This window comes from Octopus sinensis, linkage group LG3, assembly GCF_006345805.1.
Source record: "Octopus sinensis linkage group LG3, ASM634580v1, whole genome shotgun sequence".
Lineage (NCBI taxonomy): Eukaryota > Metazoa > Mollusca > Cephalopoda > Octopoda > Octopodidae > Octopus > Octopus sinensis.
This window is the reverse complement of record NC_042999.1, coordinates 12,829,292-12,857,210: the sequence shown is the minus strand read 5'-3', so window position 1 is coordinate 12,857,210 and position 27,919 is coordinate 12,829,292. Positions and strand designations below refer to the sequence as shown.

Sequence of the window (27,919 nt, the reverse complement as noted above, 5' to 3'; positions counted from 1 at the left end):
GCTCAAAGCATTGGTCTATCCAAAGCCATGCTAGAAGACACTTGCCCAAAGGGGTAAGTGGGACTGAAACTGAAACTGTGTGGTTGTATAATAAATTCTTCCACCGCATGGCTATTCTTGTGCTTGTATTGACCAAATTCCACTCACATTGATCAACCTGAGGTTATAGCAAAAGATCACTTATGGTGCTGCACAGTAGAATGAAACTTCATTATATAGTCACACCTGTTCATCACACCTGTAATTCCTTGAGGAGGGAGACAGTGAAAAATTAACAATGGGACGGATGCTGTAGACATAGATTATAAATTTTTCTGTTCCTCCACCCTCCATTGGTTGGGATAAATTGTGCTGGAGAACATTTAAAAAGTATCAAGATGGTTTAGATATAAAAAGATATGGTAAGAATACATGTTTGTGTAGAGATGAGCTAATAGCTTAGAATCAATATAACAGGTGTAAGAGGAAATGAAGAGAGTTCTTTATCATGCCAGCTCTGATACACACAAATCAAACTGCTACAAAAGACACCGAAAGATATTTTACTTCCTATAAAGACCAAAAGTCTCTATCTGTCCATCTTGTTGATTTAAATTTTCATTGACTTTCTTGAATAATGCACAGATACCAAAATTAGGTTAATATGTAGCTAAAGAACATTAGAAGTTCAATAGATACTCTTTTACCAAATAAATATAATTTATTTTAATGTTTGCTTATCAGTTTTCCTTTTATTTTTCTTCATTATACAATAACTTGGTGTATTCTCAGTTCATTATTCTGTTCCATTCAATTTTATAAAATGTGCAATCAAGGCTAAACTGCAATTCGTTGGAGACATAAGTAAACATTGTGAAAAATATTGGAATGTTAGTTGATAGCATCTTGTTGAGAGAGAGACCACTTTAAAAGTTAGTAGCTTAAATTCTATTGTGTCAGCCAAGATTACAAGCTGTCTGTTATGATTTATACACAGTCTCAATATGCTTAACCCTTTGTTACCATATTTCTACTGAAATACACCATCTTTATCATCATCATCATCATCGTCGTTTAACGTCCGTTCTCCATGCTAGCATGGGTTGGACGGTTCGACCGGGGTTCTGGGAAGCCAGAAGGCTGCACCAGGCTCCAGTCTAATCTGGCAATGTTTCTACAGCTGGATGCCCTTCCTAACGCCAACCACTCCGTGAGTGTAGTGGGTGCTTTTTACGTGCCACCTGCACAGGTGCCAGGCGGGGCTGGCAACGGCCACGGTCAGATTGGTGTATTTTATGTGCCACCGGCACGGAAGCCAGTCGAGGCGGTGCTGGCATCGGCCACGAGTCGGATAGTGCTTTTTACGTACCACCAGACCAGGGATCCTGGCTGGTTCAATTCGATTTCGATTTCGCTTGCCCCAAAATAACGAAAAATTTTGTAAAGCAACTTTACCATTATTAATTGTTTTTGTTACTATTGAAATCTGTTGAAATATACTGGCCTTATTTCAATTAATTTTGAAAAGATTGAAGCGTTTAGTAAAATAACTTTGTCTTTATTAAGCCAGTGTTTGGAATGTAAATTAACAGAAAATTTTGATGGAAGATTTTAATTTAGATCACTTCAAATAGGGAGTTAGTATCACACAACCAATATTAGTCTTGGACAGGTTAGTATAAAGAGTTAATCCTCAATATTTAGCTGTTTTGCAGTATTTTATTTACATTTTCACGAGAATGGACAGAGTGAGAGTTTCATCTCCAGAATAGAGAAATTCAGTTAAGTGTTTTTATAGGAGAAAAGGTAGAAATATTAAGTGGGACAATATAGCAATGACAATTGTAAGAAAGCCAGTGACTATTATAAGATATAGGCAGGTTATTGTTTGACTGTGAGGTTAGGTTTTGAGAATTTTAGTGTAATTTCTGACATGTGAAATACCTAGTAATTATTTCCTGCTTCGTTAAAAAAGCTAAAAAAAAATAAGACAAAATTGTTCCACTGATGTAAACTAGAAGTCTAATTATAATGAGTTTAAAAATTTAACATCAAAAGCTCTTTTGGTTTAAAAAGGTCTTTGTTTTATTATGAAATTATTGAGCAGTCTTTTCATTTTTCTTTTGTATTGCATTTATTAATTGTGCTGTGTGGTAACATCGTCACACTGATTCTGCCTGAGGAATAAGTACAAACATCAGGAATACTCAGCCATTTGCATATTAATTACTCAGTTAAGTGAATAACTAAATATTCGTCAGCAGAAACCAACTGAGAAGCATTTTATTCATCTTTCCAGGCAATTAGGAAACTCTTTTCTTTAATGGATAAAATGTTTGGAGTGATTTCTTCTTACTCTGTGTTTTGAGTTCAAATTCCTTTGGGGGTTGATCAAATATGTACCAGTTGAACACTGGAGTCAATGTAATTGACTTCCCCTATTTCCTCAAAATTGCTAGCCTTGTGTTAGAAATTACAAAGAACTATTATTATTATTATTACCACTACTACACTCTGCTATATATGGTCTGATCAATAAACGTACTGTTGCTATAGTAACAAAGCTAAAGCAGACAGAGTGAAGCCGTTTGGCACAGATTGACCTTGAACTCAGTTGTGCATGCGCACTAAGTTTTAATGTTGTCGCTCACAAATTTTGCCAGAAGCTTGGCGATACCTGCTCAGAGGCCTTTACAATGTTGCAAAAAGTGTATGGAGAGGAGTATTTGAGCCACACACAAGTGGTTCAGACATTTCCAAGGTGGCTGAAAAAATGTCAGCATTGACAAACGTTCTGGGAGACCTGCAACCAGCAGAACTGAGAAAAATATTGCAGATGTGAATGCAGCTGTGGGGTGAAATCATTGAATCACCATCCATGAGTTATCAGAGGATGTGCAGATTAATTGCGGTTCAGTTCAGTCCATTATCACTGAAGATTTGGGTATGAGACTTGTGTCTGCCAAGTTTGTGCCAAAACTGCTTTCAGCTGACCAAGAAGACACTCAGGTTTCAGTTGCACAAGATCTCCTTGACTGTGTCGAGAACAATGGAAACTTTTTGAAAACAGTCATAACGGGTGATGAATTGTGGGTCTATGGCTCTGACCCCAAAACAAAGGTTCATTCGTTGCAGAAGAAAGCACGAGTCGAAGCAATGTGAATTGCACCCTGACAATGCACCTGTCCATTCAGTAGCATTTTTTGGCTAGACACTGCATTCCCTAAGTCTGACAGCTACTGTATTCCCCAGATCTTGCCCCTTGCAACCTTTTCCGTTTTCCAAAAATCAAATTCCGCTTGAAACAAAGAAGATTTCAGGATGTTGATGAAATCAAAGTGAATGCAATGAGGCAGCTGCTGATTATCCCAGAAAACCTCCACCTTAGCAAAGGCAGAGGTATTATTTCCAGTTGTGTTTGTTTGTTTGTCTGTGGTCAAGATATCTCAAGAACTGCTGGATGGATTCAGATGAAATTCATCCAGGGATGTGACTGGCACAAACTGATTAGATTTGGGGATTGATCCAGTACCAGACAAGGATTCTGGATTATTTGTTATATTTACTTTACTTTACATGAAGCATTATGATCTTACATTCACTTTCAAGTCTTTCTCTGATTATCTTCCTTGAAAGCATTATCATGGTTTCCACATAAGTTATGGTGGCGTTACTATTTCCAAAGTTTTATTTTCGTTTCTCTATTATCAATTTTACTCACGTCTCTATCTTAGTAGAAACTGATAAAGAAATCAAACTACATAAGCAAACAGCAGCAAAACCGTTCAGAAATTAAATAACACTAACATATTCAGTAACAATAATAAATTTGATTTATCCTCGATAATTTTTAGTTTTACCAATTTTGAATATATTGCTCCTTTTTAAAACCTCTTACCTACTTGACAATTCTAGCTCTGCCTTCAAGGAAGCTTTACTTCTTGGACTCTTTACTTTTTTGTGCGCAACTATGTTGTTAAACCTCCGTTAACAGCACCGTATGCAGGTCCTTTCCGTTTTCTTTCATGCACGGATAAATTTTTCACTATAGACCTTAATGGTCATAAAGACACTATATTAGTGGATAGACTAAAAAAAGCTTTTATAGAGAAAACTGTCTCTGTCCCCATGCGGACAACACACACACACACACAGCATTACAAACATGGCCCGTACACCCACCTTCACATTCCATGACTACCATTGGGATCAATCAGGTACCGAACAAGGATTCTGGATTATTTTTCTGAGAGCAGTCGGGTTCATTTTCAGTATTCTCATTTGTGAGAGCAGTCGAGTTTATTTCAGATATTCTCATTTTAAAAATCATCTCCAGCTAATTCTTGAGAGGACATTGGTGTTGCCTTGGCAGAAGTTTGCGCTCTCTGAGTGCTCTTATTATTATTATAATTATTATTTGATGAAAACTCACAGCTTATTTTGCTGGGTATGATGGAAAGTGTCAGCTGTCCAGAGCCAGCAGACTAAGGTGACACTTGTTTACTGGTCATGCTTCAAGAACCCTGTGAAGAACTCTTGCAGTTCCAAGCAAAGCTGATTATTGTAGGTGTTCTACCTTTACATTTGTACCAATCTTTTTGAGCCATGTTGGTAGTTGAGTGCTGATACTTCCAAGGGCATCAATTACTATTGCTATCACGTCCACTCTCTTCATTGACCACAACCTTTATATTTCCCACTTCAAATCATCGTAGTTGTTCAGTTTTTCTTCTTTCTTTTCGATCCTGTTGTCACTGGGACATGTTATGTCAGTTATCATGCAAATTTTTTTTATTCTCTATCATTATTATTATTATTATTATTATTATTATTCAGTAGTTTTATTTTTATAGCGTGCTTTCACTTCACTACCGAGCGCAGCTCTGTGTGCCTTGGGTATGTGCTGTGATTTGTTGTGATGCTCTGATGGTTATTGTATGGAAAGTGTTCTGCGTAGGATGTGTGCAGTGCCTAGTAGTGCAATTTTCTGTATGTTATATGTGTTTGTAAGTCCTGGTGTTTTTGTTATGTATTTGTCTGAATATTTTTTTATCATGCCTAATGCACCTACTATGACAGGAATTGTTTCTGTTTTCAGATTCCACATTCTAGTTACCTCTATTTCCAGGTCTTTGTATTTTGAGAGTTTCTCCATTTCTTTTAGAGACACGTTGTCATCAGCCGGTATTGATACATCAATTAGAAAGCATTTTTTTTCTTCATGATCTCTGACAACTATATCTGGTCTGTTGGCCTTAATTTCTCTATCTGTGTGTATCGGCATATCCCAGAGTATGGTTGCTTTCTCGTTTTCTGTGACCTTTTCTGGTGTGTGCCTATACCATCTTTTTTCTGTTGTTATTCCATAATGTTGGCATAGCTTCCAATGTATGTAGGTTCCAACTCTGTCATGTCTGTGAATATATTCCTTCTTAGCCAGGACTGGGCAGCTAGAGATAATATGATTTATTGTTTCTTGTCCATCTCCACATATTCTGCAATTACTTGTAATATTTCTTTTCCTTACATGTTTTTGGTAATTTCTGGTGGGGAGGCTTTGGTCTTGTGCTGCAATTAAAAATCCCTCTGTTTCTGCTTTGAGTCCTGAGCTTCTCAACCATTGCTGGGATTTTTCTTTGTCTATTTCTTTTGCGTTTAGTTTAGTCCAGTATTTACCACGAAGGGGCTTTTCTTGCCATCGTTTTATCATGGATCGTTGCTGTTCTATTTTTAGTTTGGATTTCATTTGTTTTATAGCTTTTGTTGTTTCTTCATCTTCTTCTTCTTCTTCATGTTTATTAGGTGGTATGATTTCTTGTTTGTATTTGTCAGCTTCCTTAAATACTGAGAACAGTTTTTTGTTTTGCTCGTGTTTTGCCGCTATCTGGATCAGTTTTCCTTCCTTCTGAAGTAGATATTTTTGCAGTCCTATGGTGGTTATTTTATAGTAGTTTTCCAGCTGTATAAGGCCTCTACCACCTTCTATACGTTGTATATATAGTCTTTCTATGTCAGATTTTGGGTGATGCATCCTAGATCCTGTCATTATTTTTCTTGTTTTCCTATCTATTTTGGTCAGTTCATTTCGTGTCCAGTTAAGGATATTGTAGCTGTAACTTATAACTGGGACAGCTAAAGTGTTGATACCTATTATCTTGTTTTTAGCATTGAGCTCTGTGTTTAGTATTGATCTAACTCGTCTATAATATTCTTTTTTTATTTTCTCTTTCATTTGTGTGTGTTGTGTCTTATCTAGTTCATGGATTCCTAAGTATTTGTAAGTTTGGCTTTGGTCTAATTCTTTTATTTCATTGGTTTTATCTAGTGTGATGTTGTTGCTCTTAACTAGTTTTCCTCTTTTCATGGTTACTTGGCGCATTTTTCTAATCCAAATTTCATATCTATTTCTTTGGTAAATCCATGAACTGTCTTTAATAGTGTTTCCAGCTGTTTGTCATTTGCAGCGTATAGTTTTAGGCCATCCATATATAAAAGGTGGCTGATCGTTTTGCCGTAACATTTATATCCGCATCCAGTTCTATTTAGCATATCAGATAGAGGTGACAGTGCCAAGCAGAAAAGGAGTGGAGAGAGCGTGTCTCCCTGGAATATTCCTCTTCTAATGGGGATGTCTTTGGTTTTCATGAGTCCCTCTTTTGTTTGGAGGTGTAGGACTGTTTGCCATTTATTCATAGAGTGCTCTATGAATTTTATGATTGTTGGTGCTACTTTGTTAATGGCTAGTGTTTCGAGGATCCATGTGTGGGGGATGCTATCAAACACCTTTTTGTAGTCAATCCAGGCCATACTGAGGCCTTTCTTCTTTCTGTGGCTGTCTTCAGTTATGGCTTTATTAATCATTAGTTGATCTTTACAGCCATATGAGCCTTTGCGGCATCCTTTCTGCTCTTCTGGGAACATTTTGTTTTCGTCCAGGTGCTTGTTCAGCCTTTGTGATATCACTGCAGTAAATGCCTTGAACATAGTAGGGAGGCAGGTTATTGGTCTGTAGTTTTCTGGTTTTTCTGTTTCATTTGATTTGGGAATTAAGATGGTTTTCCCCTTCGTGAGCCATTCAGGCATTGTCTCTGGCTCTGCTAGTACGTTGTTAAAGTTTTCAGCCAGCTTTTTGTGCATTCCTGTTAGATATTTGAACCAGAAGTTGGGGATCTTGTCATGCCCAGGTGCCTTCCAGTTGCTTAGTCTTTGCAGTGCCTGGGTGACCTCTTCAGTTGTTATGGGGGTCCAAAGTTGTTCAGATGCCGAGTTTGTTATTTTGATACTCCTTTTTTTTGGTGGTTCGTTCGCCGACCATATTTCTCTCCAGAATTCTTCCAATTCTTCTGCCGTTGGTGCTGCAGTGACTTCTATTTTATTTTTGCCCAGTTCTTGGTAGAACTTTTTGGGGTTGGAGTTGAACTTTTTGTTTTCTTCAAAGAAGCGTTGGCGTTTCTTGTACCGGCGGATCCTTTGTGCTTTGGCAAGGATATCTTGCTTCAGCTTTTCTTTTATTTCAGGCAAATCTTTCTCTGTGATGTTATATTTGCGGAGTATTTTTGTTCTCTTTTTGTTGCTCAGTAGTGTTGATTGTTTGCTGATTTCATTAAGAATCGACAGGTCTTTTCTAATTTTTTTTATTTTGCTTTGGATGTTATTTATCCACAGGGTTTGTTTGGGTGGTGGTACTCCTGTTTGGGCGGGTTTGGGTGAGTATCCAGCTTCTTTTGTGGCTGCAGTGGCTGCTGCGTATATTAGGTTATTTATCTCAGTGATATCACTATTTTTTTATTCAGTGGCTATCAGTTCAGTGACGGCTAGGTTTATGCTTTTTATAATAGGTGTTGTTATTTCGTTTATTTTGATTCTTGGGAGGTATGGTCGGTGGTCCATTTTGAGCTCTGTGGTTTTCAGTTCTTTGATTATTTTATTTTTTATATTATCATAACCATTAGGCTCCCCTTCGTTGTTTACATCGTGTTTGTTGGGAATGTTGCGTTTGTCTTCGTGTTTTACAGTTTCAGTGTTTATATTATTGGGCATTGTTGTGTGGCTTCTATCTACATTTTCCTGGTGTATGTTTTCTTTTAGGTGTTCTATTTCTATTTCTGATATTTTTTTTGTGTTGAGAATGTATCTTCGTACGTTAGCTAATTTATTAGGGTTCATTGCTGTATCCAAGTCTATATCTCTAATATTTTCCTTCCATATTTTATTTGTATGTGTTGTTGTATTTTCATTTTTTGAGTAGAGTACTGCTGTGAAGTATGCGTGTAAGATAGAAATGTATTCCTCACGTGTCCATTTATGTCTTTTGGGTTTTATTTGCGGGACATGAGGTCCAACGTCCGGCCCATTATTTTGACGGTCGTCATTTTCGTAGGGTACCGGTCCGTTTATTTCTGTTGTCACATTATTTCGCACGTGTAGTTTTTCGTACATTTTTTGTTGTAAGTTTAATGTACGTACCGCTCGATTGTTATTCTTGGGTTGAATAGTATCGGTGGCATTTAATTTCTTCGTAGTTCCTTTGTACATGGTGTTTGGGGTCGGGGATGATCGTGATGTTCCACGCATGTTTACATGTGTTGCGTTAGAGGTGGAGATGATATCGAGTCAAAATACATCATTTCGTTTCGAAAATAGTAATAAATTTCAATTAGTATTACTTACTCGGATACAGTCCAATTCTTTGTTAGTAAAACTTTGGCTCCATAGGATGTCCTTGTTTTCGATGTTTGTGGATAGATTTCGGAGCTCTGAATTTTCCTTCTTACATCTTAAACGTCCCCCGGTGTTCCTTATTATTATTATATTATTATTATTATTATTATTATTATTATTATTATTGTTGTTGTTGTTGTTGTTGTTATTATTGTTATTATTATTGTTATTATTTATTTATTTATTTCTAGGGTAAATCAGCATTTTGGTCACATATGCTGAGTTTCCTTGAATTAGAGACAATAATTGATGCAGGAAAACCCATTGATCCTAAACTTTTGACTCCAGGTGGGTATTAAACACTTAGTTTGGTCTACAAATTTTCTGTTGATCATCCCTGTTTTTTTTATTCTGTTAACTTTCTTTGTGTGTATTTCTCATGTTCGTTATGTCATTTAATTATGTAAACCTGTAATATGACATTGGTTATCTTTTAATGAAATACTGCTATGTTTCTTTTTTATGTTAATATAAGCTCTGCAGTGATGGTCATCACAAAAAATAGTGGATTGGATGTTTTTAATGTTTTGTTTGGAACCACACCATTCCAATGGCTTTAATCATGTTTGTTATTTCTCTAGCAGTGGTAAAATAAACTACACACACAAATATACACACACGTCCATGCTCAACTATTGCTGAATTTGCCTTTCCATTTTCAGCATGAAACCATTCAATAACAAAAGAAATTGGCTGTCACAAGACTATAGTGTTATCTGAATAATAGTAATAATAATACACATACACACACATCTGCCAACTGATGCTTCAATATCACTTTTAATCTGAAGATAATTATGTAAAGGCATTGAAATTTCTCACAAACATTATTCATAGTCTTTTCACTACTGAGCCTTCACAGCACAAACCTGTTTCTTCTCAAGTAATATAACAGGAAGGCACGAACCCCTCACTATAATAATATGGAAGGGGTTCAAATGTTTAAAACAAAAATCTAACACCATGTATTAACTCCCTAAGAACCGTCACTCTGAAGAATAAGTTAATAGACAACTTCATTGCAGAGAATACAGTCTCCCAGCATGGAAGAGGAAAAGGTAAATATAGACCCTTCACAGTTGTTTCAAGGGTGGATTAGGGTTAGGGCCCAGTGGTTAGGAAGTTAGTGCAGGGCATTAGATTTTGTTTTAAATGTTTGTATCATCATCATCATCTATCATCAATTAACGTCCGCTTTCCATGCTAGCATGGGTTGGACGGTTCAACTGGGGTCTGGGGAGCCCGAAAGCTGCACCAGTCCAGTCAGATCTGGCAGTGTTTCTACAGCTGGATGCCCTTCCTAACGCCAACCACTCCGAGAGTGTAGTGGGTGATTTTATGTGCCACCGACACAGGTGCCAGACGAGGCTGGCAAACGGCCACGCTCGGATGGTGTTTTTTATGTGCCACCGACACAGGTGCCAGACGAGGCTGGCAGACGGCCACGCTCGGATGGTGTTTTTATGTGCCACCGACACAGGTGCCAGACGAGGCTGGCAGACGGCCACGCTCGGATGGTGTTTTTATGAGGCTGGCAAACGGCCACGATCGGATGGTGCTTGTTACGTGCCCACAGCACGGAGGCCAGTCGATGCGGTACTGGCTACGGCCACGTTCGGATGGTTTTCTTATGTGCCACGTGCCACAAAGATACAAATTCCATTGATGTTCATCTATTTTGATTTGTTTTGATTTGATTTTCACTTGCCTCAACAGGTCTTCACAAGTGTCACAAGAAGGAAGGTATGCACAGGTGGACTGACTACGTCCCAGGTAGGGGCCATGGGTTATGGCCTGACTAGTCTTGCCGGGTCTTCGGATGGTGTTTTTATGTGCCACCGACACAGGTGCTAGATGAGGCTGGCGAACGGCCACGATCGGATGGTGTTTGTCATGTGCCCACCGCACTGACTACGGCACTGATGGATTTCTTGTGTGCCACAGGCACTGGTACCACAAGATACAAATTCCATTGATGTTCATCTATTTTGTCTATTTTGATTTGATTTGATTTGTATCTTTATATAATTATAGTTGAAAGCTTGGAAGAATATTTCCAACTTTATAACAGGTTTTTAGTGAATAAACAAAGATATATCTTGAAGGGTTAGTAGTGAAAAAAGTTCATAACATGTCAGCTGTCTCCTAGGAATTTATTTACAATTATTGTTATATGATTCCTTTTAATCAAACGAGATGGATAATCTGGCATGGCTCTGTTACCAAAGTTAATTGGTGGTGTACTTCTAATTATACATGCATACTTGTATGTATACGAGGTGGTATCAAGAAGTTCCTGGACTAGCTATATTTAATAAAAAATCATTTATTTACCTAAGTTCTAATAACATCATCTCTTTTGAAACAATCACTTTGCACAGCAATACACTGGTTCCAGCATTCCTGCCACTTTTGGAACCCAGCCTGGAAGTAATTTTCTGTGAGCTAGAAGAGGACTTCCTGCAATTTGCTTTTGATCTCAACAACAGTATCAAAGCAATGACCTTTGAGTTGCATTTTCATCTTGGGGAAAAGGTGGAATTCTGCAGGTGCTAACTCTGGCAAATAGAGCAAGCATGAAAGTAATACCTTGTTACATTTGGCGAGAAACTCTTGAGTGAGATCTCGGTGACAGGGTGCATTGTCATCGTGAAGGATCCAACTGTTTGCCACTTCACAGATCCGGTCACTTTCATTGAATGTCCTCCCTCAAATGTTTGAAAACATCCCAGTAGAACTCTTGGTTGATGGCCTGGCCCTGGGGGACAAATTCTGAATGCACAACACTATGGATGTTGAAAACGCAAAAAAGTCAATGAGCATGCCCTTGATTGAGCTTCAGTTCTGTTGTGCCTTGTTTGGTCTTGGAGATGAAAGGCCCTTCCATTATGATAACTGCTGATTCGTCTTGGGGGTCATAGCCGTAGACCCAACGCTCATCAGTAATGATCCTTGACATCAGTAGCACACTAACGAAGATCTTGACAGACTTCAATGCAACGTTCTTTCTGCTCAGGGGTCAGCAGCTGGGGAACAAACTTGGCAGCAGAGACACACCACATGTTCAATTCAGATGTTAGGATTGCCTGCACAGAACTATACAACAGCATGGGCAGCATCAGCCATGCTGTTGATTGTCTTCTGATGATACCCATGCTGTTGAATTTTCCCCATATTTCCAAGGGTGTCATGACAGCTCTTCCAGATTCCTCGTCGTCTTCCAGGGATGTTCTTCTGCTTTTCAAGCTTTTGTGTCACTGGAAACATTGCGTCCAACCCATTGCTTCATCACCATAAACTTGCCAGAGCATGCTCAATGTCTCTATAGCAGACTTCCCGAGTTTAATGCAAAATTTCACATTCGCCCTTTGTTCCAACTTCCTGTCCATGACAAAAATCGCAGACTACAGCATCCACGTGATCACAAAATCCCAAATTTTACAACTTATGAAGTAAACACAACAATGTCACTCAGCACACTGCCTCACGAAGGTCACTGCTTGCTCTCACTACGTACGTGACCTTGTGCTGCCATCTGTTGCTGCGCTACAGAACTTGTCCACAGAATTTTTGATACCACCTATGTATTCCCTTACCTGTCTAGTTTAAAGAATCAGTATTTACACTCACACACACACACACATATATATACACACATGCATACATGTGTGTGTGTGTGTGTGTGTGTGTGTGTATATATATATATAATATATATATATATATATATATATACATACATACATACATACATACATACACACACACCACACACACACACACACACACAGAGATAGAGGCATGGCTGTATGGTAAGAAGTTTGCTTCTCAATCACATGGTTCCAGGTTCAGTCCCACTGCAAGGCACCTTAAGCAAATGTCATCTATAGCCTTGGGCCAACCAAAGCTTTGTGAGTGGATTTGATAGATGGAAACTCAAAGAAGCTCGTCATATATATGCTTATATTTATGTGTGTTGTTCCTCCACCATTGCTTGACAACTGATGTTGGTGTGTTTACATCCCCATAACTTAGTGGTTTGGCAAAAGAGAACCATAGAATAAGTACTAGGCTTACAAAGAATAAGTCCTGGGGTTGATTTGTTCAACTAAAACTCTTTAAGGTAGGTGCTTCAGCATGGCCACAGTCAAATGACTGAAACAAGTAAAAGAATATATATATATTATATATGCGCGCGCGCACACACACACACACACATGTATGTATTGGAATCACTTAAAACCATGGAAATTGGAATGATATAATGTTCGTGGTGATTTTTGTTGGCAACATTTTGATACAAAACTTGGATCAGAGAATTGGATTCTGGGACTCATTTGAAGCTAATCAAGAAATGCTCTTCTCTTTCTCTACTCTCTGTCTTACAGCTTACCAGCGACATTCATATTCAAGAAACGCTACACAGGTTCCACACCCAATCACTCTCATTGCACTTCCTTATATTTTGCAGAGAATTCATTGGAGATTTAGAAATATTTATGATTGTACAACTTATAAAGATAAAAAAAAAATAATTATCTTGCCAGACATCAAGCAGTGTGTGTGTGTGTGTGTGTGTGTGCGTGTGTGCGTGCGTGCGTGCGTGCGTGCGTGCGTGCGTGCGTGTGTGTGTGCGCGTGTGTGTTAAAACTACTTAAAATGGAACGCAGCTGTCAATCCTAAGTATAGTTTGTTTTAGGCTTGTTATGTGCTTCTGAGTAGAATCAGATACTCTCTGAATGCCTCTCACCCATTACACAGCAACACAGGCAGGGGTCGGGGGTGCACCACCAGCACCTGGCTTGTACTTCTTTTCAGCTGAATAGGTTGGAGCAACTGGAAATGAAGTGTCTTGCTCAAGGACACAGCTACCTGCTGGTTCAGGATTTGAACCCATGATATTATGATTGGGCACAAGACCCTAATCTCTAGGCCACAGGCCTTCACTACTGACAGGTGCATTCATATAAAAGCTTTTGTTTTAACAGAGAAAAGGTGGCTTTAATTGAAACAAGATTGGGAAAGTAAGGGTCACTTGAAGGATTGTCAGCAAAGGTAACTTCAATATGAGGGTCATTAGCAAAGGTAATTTCTATAATTCCAAATAAAGATGGAATAATCATAGACATTGTGTGAATCAAAGACTGACATTTGTCTAAAAATTGTCACATTGTTCCCTCATAGACCTGCTTATCCAGAGTACTTGAATTTTGCTAAACCTATTTCTCTGTCAGGAATTGTTTAAACATAATTGTTTAGAGTCACCCAATAATAACTGGTTATGTGTCTGAATTGATGTTAGACATTTCCAGTTTTTAAATTTTTACTTGTGTAACACTTTTGTTTTTTAACTGATTCATCCGATTAAAAAAAATTTTTTTTTTTTTTTATCTAATTCACAATTGAGGGTTGTTCACTGACATATTTAGTCTCAGCTGCCATACATTCTACATTGTTACTGACCTGGGTTTCATATATGTCTTTATTTATTTACTTTACTGCTCTTTCTGTATAGCTGTTTATAATTGTTAAAAGTGTACTAGCAGAGAGGAACAATAGCAGTGTAGCTACTGGTCCAGTTTCAGTAATTGAAGTCAACAGGATAGTTTTGACTATTAGTTTTCCAAGACTGGTACAGCACTGTTACACCTATCCCTTTTCCATGTTGGAGCCGATAGAGATAAGCAGTTGTTTTTACACAATGTAAGTACCCTGCCTGGTAAAATAGGGATCCATCAGCTATTTTAGGTCAGATATCAACATTGACAAATCACAAAAATAGTAGTAGTAGCAGTAGTAATGGTGAAACATTAAGTCAGTACAATGGTATTTAGTTTAGTATTTCATATTTCTGGACCACTATGGTTGAGAAGTTAGCTTCCCAACATGATTGTAGGTTCTGGCTCATTGTGTGGCATTTTGTTTTCTACATTAGCCCTGGGCTGACCAAAGCATTGTGATCGAATCTGGTAAATAGAAAATGAAAGAAGCCTGGTGTGTGTGGTGTTGGTGGTAAATGAGTGTCACTGTTATACAAGCAGTGTCCTTCATTTCTAATCTTCCGCATAGACATGTCTAGCCGTGGGGAAATATTACTTTGCTTGGAAACAGGCGAGGGTCGGTGACAGGAAGGGCATCCAGCTGTAGAAACTCTACCTGAATAAACCCCATCCAACACATTCAAGCATGGAAAAGGGGACATTAGAATGATGATGATGATGATTGAGTGAATTGGCTATGTTGTTTGTTTTGTCTTTCTATGGTTATGGAGTTGACCCTTTAATGGTGTTCTTGTGCTATTGAAGGAAAGAGAAGTAGCCATGGCTTCAACGAGCTGAAAGCATTAATGGATGCCTATTTCCCTCTCTGCAGTAAGTAATGCAAACGAGATGTGCATGCTTATTGCAGTGGAACACTCACCTGACTAAGGAGCATGTTTTCAAACAAGTCGGGCGATTCTGCCATTTGTGCATGGCAGCATTTTGTTCTAATTCAATAATTCAAATATAACCAATGTTCCTTGATGCTTTGTTAGATTTCTGATATGTAATTCTAACCAAAAGTTGTTTTCTATTCTTTGTTAATCCCTTCTTCATTTGAAATGATTCTTTGTTAATGATACTGTGTATATATGTGTGTCTTCCTCTGAATATGTTTATCAAGGTGTGGTAAAGTATAACTTTTTTTTTAAGGTTCTGAGAAGTTCTTTTATTGGGTGGATGGTTCAACACCAGAATTTTAAATTTAGAAAAGTAAAGAATCACTACACACGGAACTATCAGAGCTGATGCTTTTTAAGTCTTTGATCTTACATCAAATATATTTAATTCACCATATAGGGATAAAGATTATGAATTATTATTGTGAATCAGTTTAGTGTCTCTTGAACAGAATTCATTGTCCTTCTTCACCAGTGTTTCTCAGCGAATGGGGTGTTGACAATATTTTGGTGAGGCATTGGTTACTTGAGAAATTGGTGATAAGTAACAAATGAGTAGAAGTTGCAAAAAAAAAGCTTCACACACACCATATATGGAGAGAAATAATTAAGATTCAGTTGAATTAGGTACCTAAGTTGAGGCACCAAATCAGTCTGGTATTATCCACACAAAGTAAGGTGAATAAAATGCAAATAAGTAACATGGATGTCCAGGTATTTGTGCATTCCGGCCATTTCAGGCAGCTCCATTTAATCAAACAATGCAAGAATTGCATCAATTTGAAATGCACCACCTTCTTTGGATGCATGAAACCATTTAAGTATTCAACATACAGGATACTCCATTATAATTGTTTAGCAAACATTTCATCAGAACTAGAGAATAAAAGAATTACATGCTTGTTGCTATTATTGTAGCAGAATTCTGCTATAATATTATTCACTAGTTCTTATGAAATATTTGCTAAAAAAATTATGATGGAGTATCCTCTATGGTCTAATGCATCCGAAGGCAGCAGTGCATTTCGAATTGATGTAATGCTTGCATTGTTTGATTAAATGGAGCTGCCTGAAACAGCAGTAATGCACTAATACCTGGACATCCTTGTTACTTATTTGCAATATATATGTATATGAAGCTTGGTGACCCTGCCTGTGCTGGTGCAACATAAAAAGCACAAAGTCCACTCTGCAGAGTGGTTGGTGTTAAGCATGAGATCTATCCATAAAAACCCTGCCAAAACAGACACAGTAGTCTGGTGTAGTCTTCTATCTGGCCAAACTATCCTGTCAAACTGTCCAACTAATGCCAGTGTGGAAGGCAGACAGTTAACAATGTTGATATGTATATATATATATATATATATAAAACAAATGATAGCGACAGAAAATGGAAGATACAAGACACTCCATTACTCACAGTGATCCTTTCAAGCCATCCTGCATTGATCCCCCATGGGTGGGGGTACTGTTCAGTTGGTTGTGGTGCATCCATCAGTGCAGAAGCATTTCATCAGGTGATGTTATAAACGGGTATCTCGTTAGATAAAATCTGTTTCATTTGGTTTTAATGCAGCATGTTGTTAGTGACCTTGGTTTAAGCTGTTGGCTAGGAATGGTGAGGTTGCAACATTATAAACAAAGCCAGAGAGTAATTTAGAAAAATAAGAATAAAAACATAGAATAAAGTAAAACATTATGTGACTCAGTAGCTACCTATAGTTACTACTGTACCCACACTTGCAGTCCTGGGTATACACATTGCTCTCTCCTATCTGCAGTTAGGTAGATGTCATTTAACTCTTTGATTAACGACCCGCCATTCTTGTATCATGCTGCGACCCAAGGTAGTGGAGGTTCCAGCTGACAAGGTCAGGAGCTTTTGTTGATCATAAATCTTTTAGTGGCTATGGTACACACATACACATATCACAACATATTCTTATACACACACGCACACACATTTACCCACTCCTACATATATATTTATATATATTCTCATATATATATATATATACACATTTATATATAACATATGCTCATGTATACATATATATATGCATGCGCCTGCTCCCATTATATACCTATATGTTTCCTTTCACTCTTGTGCTTGTGCTTCTATAAACATTTGCTTATGTAGAAAGGCACATACTCACACACACACACACACACACACACACACACAAAATCACCTATATACATATATTCATAGATGTGTACATACACATAGACATGTGCCATGTCTATATCCAAGTTTAGTGAAACATAGACATGTTGCAATGGTGTGTTCCATGGGACATGTCTTGTCAAGCTAGGCTATTTCATCAAATCATGAAACATAACCTGAAGCAATATCAATACAGCAATAATTTCATGCATGTAGCATGTGTACTAATCAACTGCTACATTCATGTATATTGGTTCTAAGAACAGTCCATAATTATATGTTACTGTGTAGTCTGTCTTCAACTGTATTAACAACATGCTGTAGTAAAACAGAGTTTAATGAGATACCCTTTATTACATCACTGGATGAGACACTTCTGCACCGAGGGGTGCACCACAGTACCCCACCCACGAGGGATCAATGCAGGGTGGGTCGAAATGACCATTGTGAGCAATAGTTTCTCCTATGTTCCATTTTCTAGCTCTATCATCTTTTTATATACTCAACATATTCTGAGGAATTCCTGAGGTAGATCCCTTTTCATAGTTTCCCTCTACTTTACACAGTTGTCCCCCTCCATACACATCACATGACCATACCAGCACAGTCGTCTCTCTTGCACACCGCATCTAATACCTCTTATGCCCAACTTTTCTCTCAAGACGCTTACATTCTGTCAAACATGCACACTGACATTGCACATCCAGCAAGGCATACTAACTTCATTTCTTTCAAACCTACGCATGTCCTTGGCGGTCACAGCCCAATGTTTCACTGCCGGGTATCATACAATCTGCCTTTCACTCTGAGGAAGAGGCCCTTAGTTACCAACAGAGTTTAATAAAGACAGTATTTTTATCAGTAACTGATAGTTTCATGCAGTGAAACTATTAGTAGCTCATAAAAATAATATATACTGTTTTCATTAAACAATATTTATCTCTCACCAAACTGAGTACTTTTTGTTGATCTTACCTTCATGAAACAGTATATTGTGTGTGTGTGTGTGTGTGTGTGTGAGTGAGTAATTTAAGGAGTAGAGAAGTTATATGTGAGCTACATCAAGTTTCATGCTGGATAGTAGTAAGCATCCATCGGTCCTGAGAGATGAATCTTCACTTGGAGAATATGCAGTGTCTGTGACTGTAGAGGCCCACATGGGAGTGGCAGTCATGCATACAGCAAATGCATTTGAAGAAGCTCTCTACCAGAGCTACTGGCTTCTCTTTACTTAGTGTGTGGTAGATTCCAGTTTCTCTTCCCTTTTGCAGTATTTGTTTCCAGCAAGGGTGATCCTTTGTGACCTCCTCTCATCTGATAACGTCCAGATCTATTGACTTCACATCTCTCTTGCAGACATCCTTGAAATGAAGATGAGGTCGTCCTTGTGTCAATGGCCAATTCCCTATACAGGAGGAGGAGGTCTCTTGGGATCCTCTCATTTGGCATACATGACTGAACCAGTACAGAGGGCACTGCTGGAGCAGGATGAATTTGCTGGGCATCTTGGCATGGTTAAGGGCTTCAGTGTTGGTGACTCAGTCCACTTGATATCCAAGATGCATTTCAGATTACAAAGCTGGAAGACATTGAGACACCACTCTTGTATGGAGTAGGGGCTCCATGACTCACTGTGCCGAAGATGCATGCCTTATGGACAGCAATCTTGATGTTTGCTGCTAGTTTCTTGTTTCCCAGACTCTCTTTGTGAGCCTGGCAAATATGGAGGATGCTTGTTCAATTTGCCTGCTGATCTCAGGGCCTAGGCAGAGGTCATCAGAGATGACACAGCTTGAATAGTGCTGGCAGTAATCAGACTGGCTTGTATAGTATACAGTGCATGATCTTGCAATCATTCAGGCTCAGCAAGCTTGTTGATCCTATGATGAAGCAGACAGTTCCATACATGCATGCATTCATTCATTCATTCATTCATTCATTCATTCATTCAATGCTTTTGTTTGTAGTTGGGCTTACATTTGTTTTTCTTTTAGAAAATCAAAGGGAGGTATGGCAAAGAAGGTCAAGAAATACTGGTCGAAACTGTTTCTTAATGACCGAAGGCTGTTCTAGATTCTCTGATTGCCAACTGGAAATAATCCCTCCAAGTTTTAAGTGTTTTGATGATGCATCAACCAAAGAACAAAAGATTTAGCTATTTTGGGAAATGAATGAATGATGATGCTATTGTTTGTGTTGTTCGATATGTCTCAACTGACAGAAAATATTGACATGGTGTGAAAGAAAATGTTACTTTTAAAATATTTTTGTTTTTTCTTTTGTTATTTCTTTGTTTTTAATTTGTTTTTTCTTTACTTTTGTGGAATTAAAAAAAAATGTGTGTAATGGAAATTACTAACCATTGTTTTTAATTTTTTTATGATTATCTGAAACTTTTGTTTGACTTTGAAAATAGTTTAATGTTGTGTAACAGTGGAATCTGAAGAAACTAGTGATCAGTGTTGTCAAATAATAATAATTACAATAATAATTATAATAGAGCTGGAAACTCGTTGAGTAGAATTGGATTTTGTTATGCCATGTGGAAAAGAGAAATCTAATATTTGGGACAGAAACTTTCATGGAGGGGGTGGGGAGATGAGTGGTGGCGGTGGGAGTAGGGAGTGAGAAATTCTGACAGTGAAGAATAAAGGAGATGGAGGGGAGGTAACAAGTGTTAGTGGGAGGGAGGGCAATATAAAAATCAATGGGAACAGCTGGCAGTTTTGCAAAAAGGAAAGGAGACAATAATAGGAAAGGAGATGCACTTATAAAAAGGTAATGATTTAGTGAAACAGAAACAAACAAAATAACATATAATTAGAGTAAGGAAATGTCTGTACAATTCTCACAACTCAAAACTACTACAATTGTATTAGTTTACAAGACTAGCAATTTATTTTAGAATTAAATTTCATCAGTTTATTCATTTCTTTTTGCCCTCTTCTTTGGCTTGTTTTAACTCCAGAGTTGGAGTTATGGAAGGAAAAATATTTTATAATAATCCTTTCTGTTGGAAGCACAAGGCCTCAAATTTAGGGGAATGAATTAAGTCATTTACATCAACCCCAGTATGCAACTGGTAATTATTTAATCGACCCTAAAAGGATGAAAGACAAAAATTAACCTTTGCAGTATTTGAATTCAGGACGTAAAAATGGAAGAAATCCTAAGCATTTTCTCAACACTTCTGTCAGCGCATTACCTTAATGATAATAATAATAATGATAATGATAATAGTAATTGTTTTTGTTTTTTTACAAGAACAATAATAGCAATACTGTTACCGCACAATTCGCATCGCTAGTTTGCAATTCCTTAAATTTCACTGAAGCAATGAATTGAATTTTTTTTTTAAATTGGAAACTATTATCTCTAATATTCTAAATAGGATATATGTAGTTTGTGAGAGAAACCCTGAGCTTCTTATGTTGTAGTCCCTCAAACAGAAGAGTTTGCAATCAGTAGAATTTGATGTGCTCCTCTTTTCTAAAACTAGTTTCCTATCATTGTAGTGATCTAGATGCTCCTGCTGTCCTGCTGCTGCTGCTTAGTAGGGAGCTTGTGTGCCCAAGAAACAGAATTATTGCAATAGCTTCCATGAATATATATGCATTGCTTATTGTGAAAAGGTGGTCAGGATATAGAAAAGCTATTCATATTCCTTAACCCTTTCGTTACCCTATACTGTCTCTGTTTCAATTAACTTTGAAAATAATGAAGACTTCTGTAAAATGATTTTGTTGTTGTTGCACTAGTGTCTCGAACCTAAAACATTTTGATGGAAGGTGGTTTTTTAATTTAGATCAATTTAAAAACATGAAGTTTATATCCAGAGCACAGTTCCAAAAGGTGGGTTGGCATCAAAAAGAATAAACTAAAGTGCAATTAATTATTCCATAGACAGGAAAAGATTTGATGTTGAAATAGTAATTTGTGCAGGAATTATCCAATTATATTTAGGGTATATATGAGTGGTTGCTGAAAAGTTCCTGGATTTTAGGGTATCACAAAAGACCTGAGTTCTTTTACAGGGCTTAGAAAAGCTGAAAGACTACTGCAATAAGTATGTGAATCTGGGAGGGGAATATGTTGAATAAAATCATAATTAACGGATCCTCTTCTATTTTCTTTTACCCAAAGCCAGGAGCTTTTCAGCCTCACCCCTCGTGTGTGTATGTATACACACACACACACATATATATATATAGCATAGTTACTGCATTTCAAATATAGACTGTTACAAGTTCCATATACCAAAATTAAGAAGCCTCAAATTTTGTATTCTTAATCTGCAAGGTTTTTAGAATCAGAATCATTTAGAAATAGTTCCTGATGCACCAGAAGAATGTCCCCTGTTATTATCTACTTTGAATAACTGCATCAATGTGATTTTCTGCTGCTGTTTCCATCAGTTGTCATTATTACAGCATTTAGGATTTCTTTGAAATCTTAAACAACTTGAGTTCAGTCTTAATGTACTCTCTGCATAATTCATCTCATACATTGTATGTAGTGAGGCTTTTTTCAAGAAATAGTCTTCTTTAAATGTGCGGCTCTTTCACTTACAACATTTTGTTGACTGAATAAGCAAAATAGAATACTTCCAGTCAATAGTAAAACACTTAACCTACAGACTTATGCCTGATCTCCACCCATCACTCCGACAATGCAAAATATGCTAAAAGCAAGTATTTTCCACAGCCCTTACTCCTTAGCCTCCTCCTAGCCGACCTGTTTTTCAAATATTAATTTATATAATATTCACTTCTTCGGACATCAGCGGCCACTGCTGGCAGCCTACAGGTGGCAGCTACTCAAATGGTAACATTGGTACCGGGTCTGCTTCAAAATTCCACGAACCTTATGAACTATCTGACACCACCTGTTGCTGACTTTCATGCCGGAAGTAAGTGTTCCGTTGTGTCTTATACATCTGATATATAACATACATAAATGTCTCTTCAGATATCACCATTTTCTCCTTTTTTTAACCTTTGCTCTTCAACAGAGGCGCCACATCTGGGTGTTTTTCTGTTCTGAGTTGCTTTCAAGTTAACCTATCAACACCAACATTTCTGCATGTTTGCTGCCTAACTTAAGCTTGCCTGCTAGTTGTCATGGTGATACATATAACCATTTACATTGTTATCTGTGCGTGTGTTTTTTTTTTCTATCAACTATTACTTGTTAATTATTTTCAATTTCCTTATTATTTTATCTATTACTGCTTTCTCCCCAGACTATATACATTTGCCAGTCCCCCAGTTATCACAATCAATACCTTCGCCACATTGTCCAACCGATTTTCTCTCTCCTACTAATTCCAACCTACCTCCTTCCTACTTCACCACTGCTTTTACTACATCCCTCCATCTGTTTCCCCTCTCTCCTGCACTTCACTCTCTCTCCCAACTTTTGCTTATATCATTGTCTCATTGCTATACTTTCATTTTTTCTTATTTGTTTCACATATGTATATTTGTTTCTTTTTCATTTTACATTTCTTGGGTTTTTCCTTATAATATTTAGGTTATAAAATTATGATTGTGGTTGTTATTGCTATTGTTATTAAGCATGCACTTTGTTAATTTGAATTTCATTTATTTTTTTTATCTAATGTTTTTTTTAGTTTTACTTAAAATGTATATTATGCATAACAGTTTTATCACGTGTTTTTTGTTTTTTCATTTATCTTTTAATCAATATCCACAGCTGTAGATAATCACAACAAAGATTCTATCAAATTCCTTTTAAGTTAGCAACAATGGGTAATGATAAATCACTACAAAAACAAACTGTAGTGATATTGTGTTGTAAAACCTTGGAATATGAGAAAATAGCTGAAGTTGAGATCACTCACAGATCTATGAAATTAATGAAATATTCAGCCAGTTCATTTGATAGTGTTCTTAAAGTTTTCTGATTAAATGTAACAGAATAACAGATAGATTAAGGACAAGGAGAATATTTCTGTTTCACTGCCGCCCCATTAATATAATTTTAGGCAACAGCAAAGATTTGTATTCCTTTTAACATTTATTTAGGGTGGTTTTGTTTTTGTTTTTATTCTCCTTAGGTTGTGTTTCTAACTCTGTGGAGTTGAAATAAGCTTACCCCAGTTTGATATTCCCTTTGACTATTATTAATATGGTTCACTATCATCAGTTAACATTCATTTTCCATTCTGGCAAGGGCAAAACTGCTTGACTGGAGCTAGAGAGCTGCACCAGGCTCCAGTCTCTGTTTTGACTTGGTTTCTATGGCTGGACACCCTTCCTAATGGCAACCACACCATGTTGGACTGGCTGTCTTTTACATCACCAGCACGAGTGCCTTTTACATGTCTCCAGCTTGGTACCTTCTATGAGTCACTGGCACAGGTACCTTTTATGTGTCATCAGCATGGGTACCTCTCGTGTGTCACTGGTACGGGTGTCTCTCACATTTCACTGGTGCAGGTGCCTCTCATGTGTCACCAGCACTGGCCACAACAATGATTCCACTTAGGAGATGTTGACTGTGGAAGGATAAAGAAAAGACAATGCAGAAGGTTAAGATTATTCTGGTAGATTTCTATAACAGAAATGTTTGATTATATTGCTGGGAGACAATATTCTATGACAGAAGAGAGGGTGTGGGCATGGCCTGATGCTTAAGAAGTTTGGAAATAAACACCAGGATCTGTGTGATGTTTATATCCCTTCCAGATTATTTTATAAAATATCTGGTGATATTTTTGTTTAATATTCTTTATTTGTTTGCAGATATCAACTAAACAGACTCAATTCTTTTTATATATATAATAGGAGATTATTTCTATTTTTAGTCTAAACCAGGGGTTCTCAACCATTTTTTATCTATGGACTCCTTTGATTACTATTTTATTCTGGTGGAACCCCTCCCCCAACATAGCCATTCAATGTTTAAAAGCTAGTTTTATAGACACTTCTTTCAAAATCCCTCTATTGTTTTCCACACATTAACTTGTGTAGGTTAAACTCTGTGAAATATTAGAGAAAGAAACCCAGCTGTTTCTTGCAGTACATACATCTAAAGCAAAATTTTTTCAGGAGCCCTTAAGATACTGTTGTGGATCCCCAATTTACTATGTTGTTGCATGGACACCCAAACAATCTTATATGGACCCTCAGGGGCCATATGGACTCTAGTTGAGAACCACTGGTCTAAACGAATAACATTGCTTCGACTTATTAGTTTAATTATTCCTTTTTTTTGCCTCTTTCCTCGTTTGTTTTGTCTCTTTTGTTTATTTTCAACTTTTCTGATCTTTGTTGCTTTTGTTTTTATTTTTACAGATTTAGTTCAAGGGTTTTTTTTTTCCACATATTTTATTCTGAGCCTCAGCTATGGTTGTGTGGTTCAATGAACCTCAGCTATGGTTTCATTAGTGTTGAGACGCATCACTGTTTGCAACTGCTGATCTGCTCTTATTTATTCTCATCTCTGTTCACGTGATTCACTGTCATTGGATTTACTCAATATTATTTGCCCTTTATTTTCATTCTTTCTGGAATGTTTACCCTTTTTTACAAATTGAAATTCCACGCCTACCACCCCAACATTGCCAAGGGCTTTGAAGAAAGGGATATTAGGAAACATATTATTTCAGAGACCAACTTCCACCTCATTCCAGGGAGAAAAACTAGAAGTAGTTGAATAGTTTCCGTTACCTAGGTGACCAAGTCAGTAGTGGGGGAGGGTGTGCTGAAAGTATAACTGCTAGAATAAGAATAGCTTGGGCAAAGTTCAGAGAGCTCTTACCTCTGCTGGTGACAAAAGGCCTCTCGCTCAGAGTAAAAGCTAGACTGTATGGCGCATGTGTACAAACAGCCATGCTACATGGCAGTGAAACATGGGCTGTGACTGCTGAGGACATGCGTAAGCTCGCAAGGAATGAAGCCAGTATGATCTGATGGATGTGTAATGTCAGTGTGCATGCTCGACAGAGTGTAAGTACCTTGAAAGAAATGTTGGACCTAAGAAGCATTAGATGTGGTGTGCAAGAGAGACGACTATGCTGGTATGGTCATGTGGCAAGAATGGATGAGGATAGCTGCCTGAAAAAGTGCCACACCCTAGCGGTTGAGGGAACCTGTGGAAGAGGTAGACCCAGGAAGACCTGGGAGGAAGTGGTGAAGCACGACCTTTGAACATTAGGCCTCACCAAAGAAATGACTAATGACCAAGACCTTTGGAAATATGCTGTGCTCGAGAAGACCTGGCAAGCCAAATGAGACCATAACCTGTGGCCTATGCCAGGAGCGTAACCAGCCCGCTTATGCGTAGCTTTCCTTCTTTTGTGAAGACCTGTTGAGGCAAGTGAAATCAAAATCAATTCGATGACTGGCATCCATGCTAGCGGGGTGCCAAGAGCACCATCCGAGCGTGATCGTTGCCAGAGCAGCTAACTGGCTTCCGTACACGTGGCACATAAAAGGGCACCATTTGAGCGTGATCGTTACCAACGTCACTTCACTGGCACATGTAAAAAGATTCAAGCGAGGTCATTGCCAGTGCCGCCTGACTGGCCCCCGGCCGGTGGCACGTAAAATGTACCCACTACACTCTCGGAGTGGTTGGCGTTAGGAAGGGCATCCAGCTGTAGAAACTCTACCAGATCAAGATTGGAGCCTGGTGCAGCCATCTGGCTCGCCAGCCCTCAGTCAAATCGTTCAACCCATGCTGGCATGGAAAGTGGGCGTTAAACGATGATGATGATTATTTAGTTGTTGTTGTTGTTTAACCCCAGGTCAGTTCATATTGAGAAGGTTTTGTTTTCAGGCATAGTGTATCGACGACTACATTATCCTGTGTGTCTGTCCATTTTTATCTTTGAAGACAATAACAATACTTTGAGGAGGATTTGGTTTTTATTTCTAGCAGACATAGTGGCCATACAGCGGCCTCATTCATTGCTCGTTGTAATTTAGTCTAAAGTTAGTCCTGATTGCATCTGATTGAAGGTATTCTAGTCATGACCACCCCTGTATTTCCCTCAGGCATGGTATATCTAGACTACATCATCCAGTGTGTTCTTTCAATTTCAAGATGGTAAAGTGTAATTCTGAGGGGAATTTGACTACTATTTTGAGCAGACTCTTCTGTTAGTTTGTTATTTAGTAATATTCCTTTTGGCAGAGAATTATGTTAAATGGCAAAACTTTAGTGTTTGATCATGGAAAGAGTAAATTCCCACGTACAGTCATCATCATCATCATCATCAACATTAAATGACCATCTTCCATATTTGCATGTGTTGAAATATAATCCTACAAGTCCAAAGATCACACCATTCACCAATATCGTCTTTAGCATGGTTTCTATGGCTCACCCAGAGTGTAATGGGTGCCTTTTTTTACATAGCACCAGCACTAGTGAACTTGCAAAGTTGCTTGGAAGTTGCTTGGAAGACTAAGATCCCCTTTGACTGAATTGAGTTAGAGCAGAGAGGAGGGAAGCTTTTGATGTGAAAGAAAAAGTCCTGAAGAGAACAGGTTTCTTGTTGTAAGGAAGATACACGGCTACTCACATAGTGGCTGGAAGTAATGAGAATGGAGCTAAAAAGAGCAATTAGATAGTGATGATAAGAGAAGTACAAAAAGGATTCCTGTACACTGAAGATTCAGTAGAATATTTCATAGACAATCTTTTAGCATGTCTAAAGTGAATTTGTCTGCTTGGATCAATGTGAACTCATTCTTCCATGTGAAACTGAATAAGAACTTTAATAGGTTTAATTCATTATTGTTTCTAGTTTGTTTTAAAAGGATTTTGAATTTAAAGTAAACAAAATAAGGTAAGAACTTTTTGTTTACATTTTAAAATTCTAATTTAACTATTTTGGTTCAAACAAAAGAGATGACTGAAGCAGTTTATTTATTCCACTAATGTATAGAACTATTACAACAACATTGTAAATCAATGCTGAGCTTTTAATGTTTCATTAGCTGTCATTCCATTCCAAAGAATGCTTAGATGTAGAATTGCTTGTTGAATATAAACTCTACTTAATGGTTATTAGTCTAAGATAATGAGAGAAAATGAGGCATCATTGCCATTAAACGAACCATTTGTGTCCAAGGAATATCTTTAGAATTATTGATGTTCATTTATGTTTGGTTTGCTAATATTGGAATGTTTTAATTTTATTACTTTTCCCAGAATAGATTTTGTTTTTTTTTAAATGAATAAAATTAGAAATTAATTTTGTTTACTTGTTTTCAGGAAAGTTTTCTTGTTTATTTTTAAAATTGTTTTCCTTCTTCAGTATATTCTATGCAATCCATCATTATATATTTTACCAGCTTTTCAGAAACTATTTGTTGTAAAAACTGATTTACAAATTGATGTCGTTAGCTTTTAAGCATTTATAAATATTTCAATTTAATATATTTTATTTATTTATTTTTTGAAATTGCAATTCTCACTAACTGACCTATTCATTGCTAATTATCATTAACATTTTTATTTCTCCACAGAAATACAGATTTTACTGTCAATATTTTTATTAAAATATTGATGTGTCGACAAAACAAAATTTCTTTTCATTATTTTATGTTTATTATTATTATTTTCTCTTTACCATAGGTTTT

The 27,919-nt window shown here is 37.4% G+C and overlaps 1 protein-coding gene across 8 annotated transcripts in view; it reads left to right on the top strand.

Moving 5' to 3' along the window:
* Positions 1 to 27,919, top strand: part of LOC115209688 (DENN domain-containing protein 5B) — a 224,355-nt gene that overhangs the window by 163,536 nt on the left and 32,900 nt on the right. For 4 of the 8 annotated variants that reach the window (XM_029778171.2, XM_036500860.1, XM_036500859.1 and 1 more), the window contains exon 12: positions 8,892 to 8,988. In XM_029778171.2, the coding sequence (XP_029634031.1) occupies positions 8,892 to 8,988 (97 nt within the window). Of the gene's footprint in view, positions 1 to 8,891; positions 8,989 to 15,002; positions 15,069 to 22,086; positions 22,213 to 27,919 lie in introns of all 8 variants that reach the window. The other 4 variants (XM_029778166.2, XM_029778165.2, XM_029778168.2 and 1 more) reach the window with 2 other exon arrangements.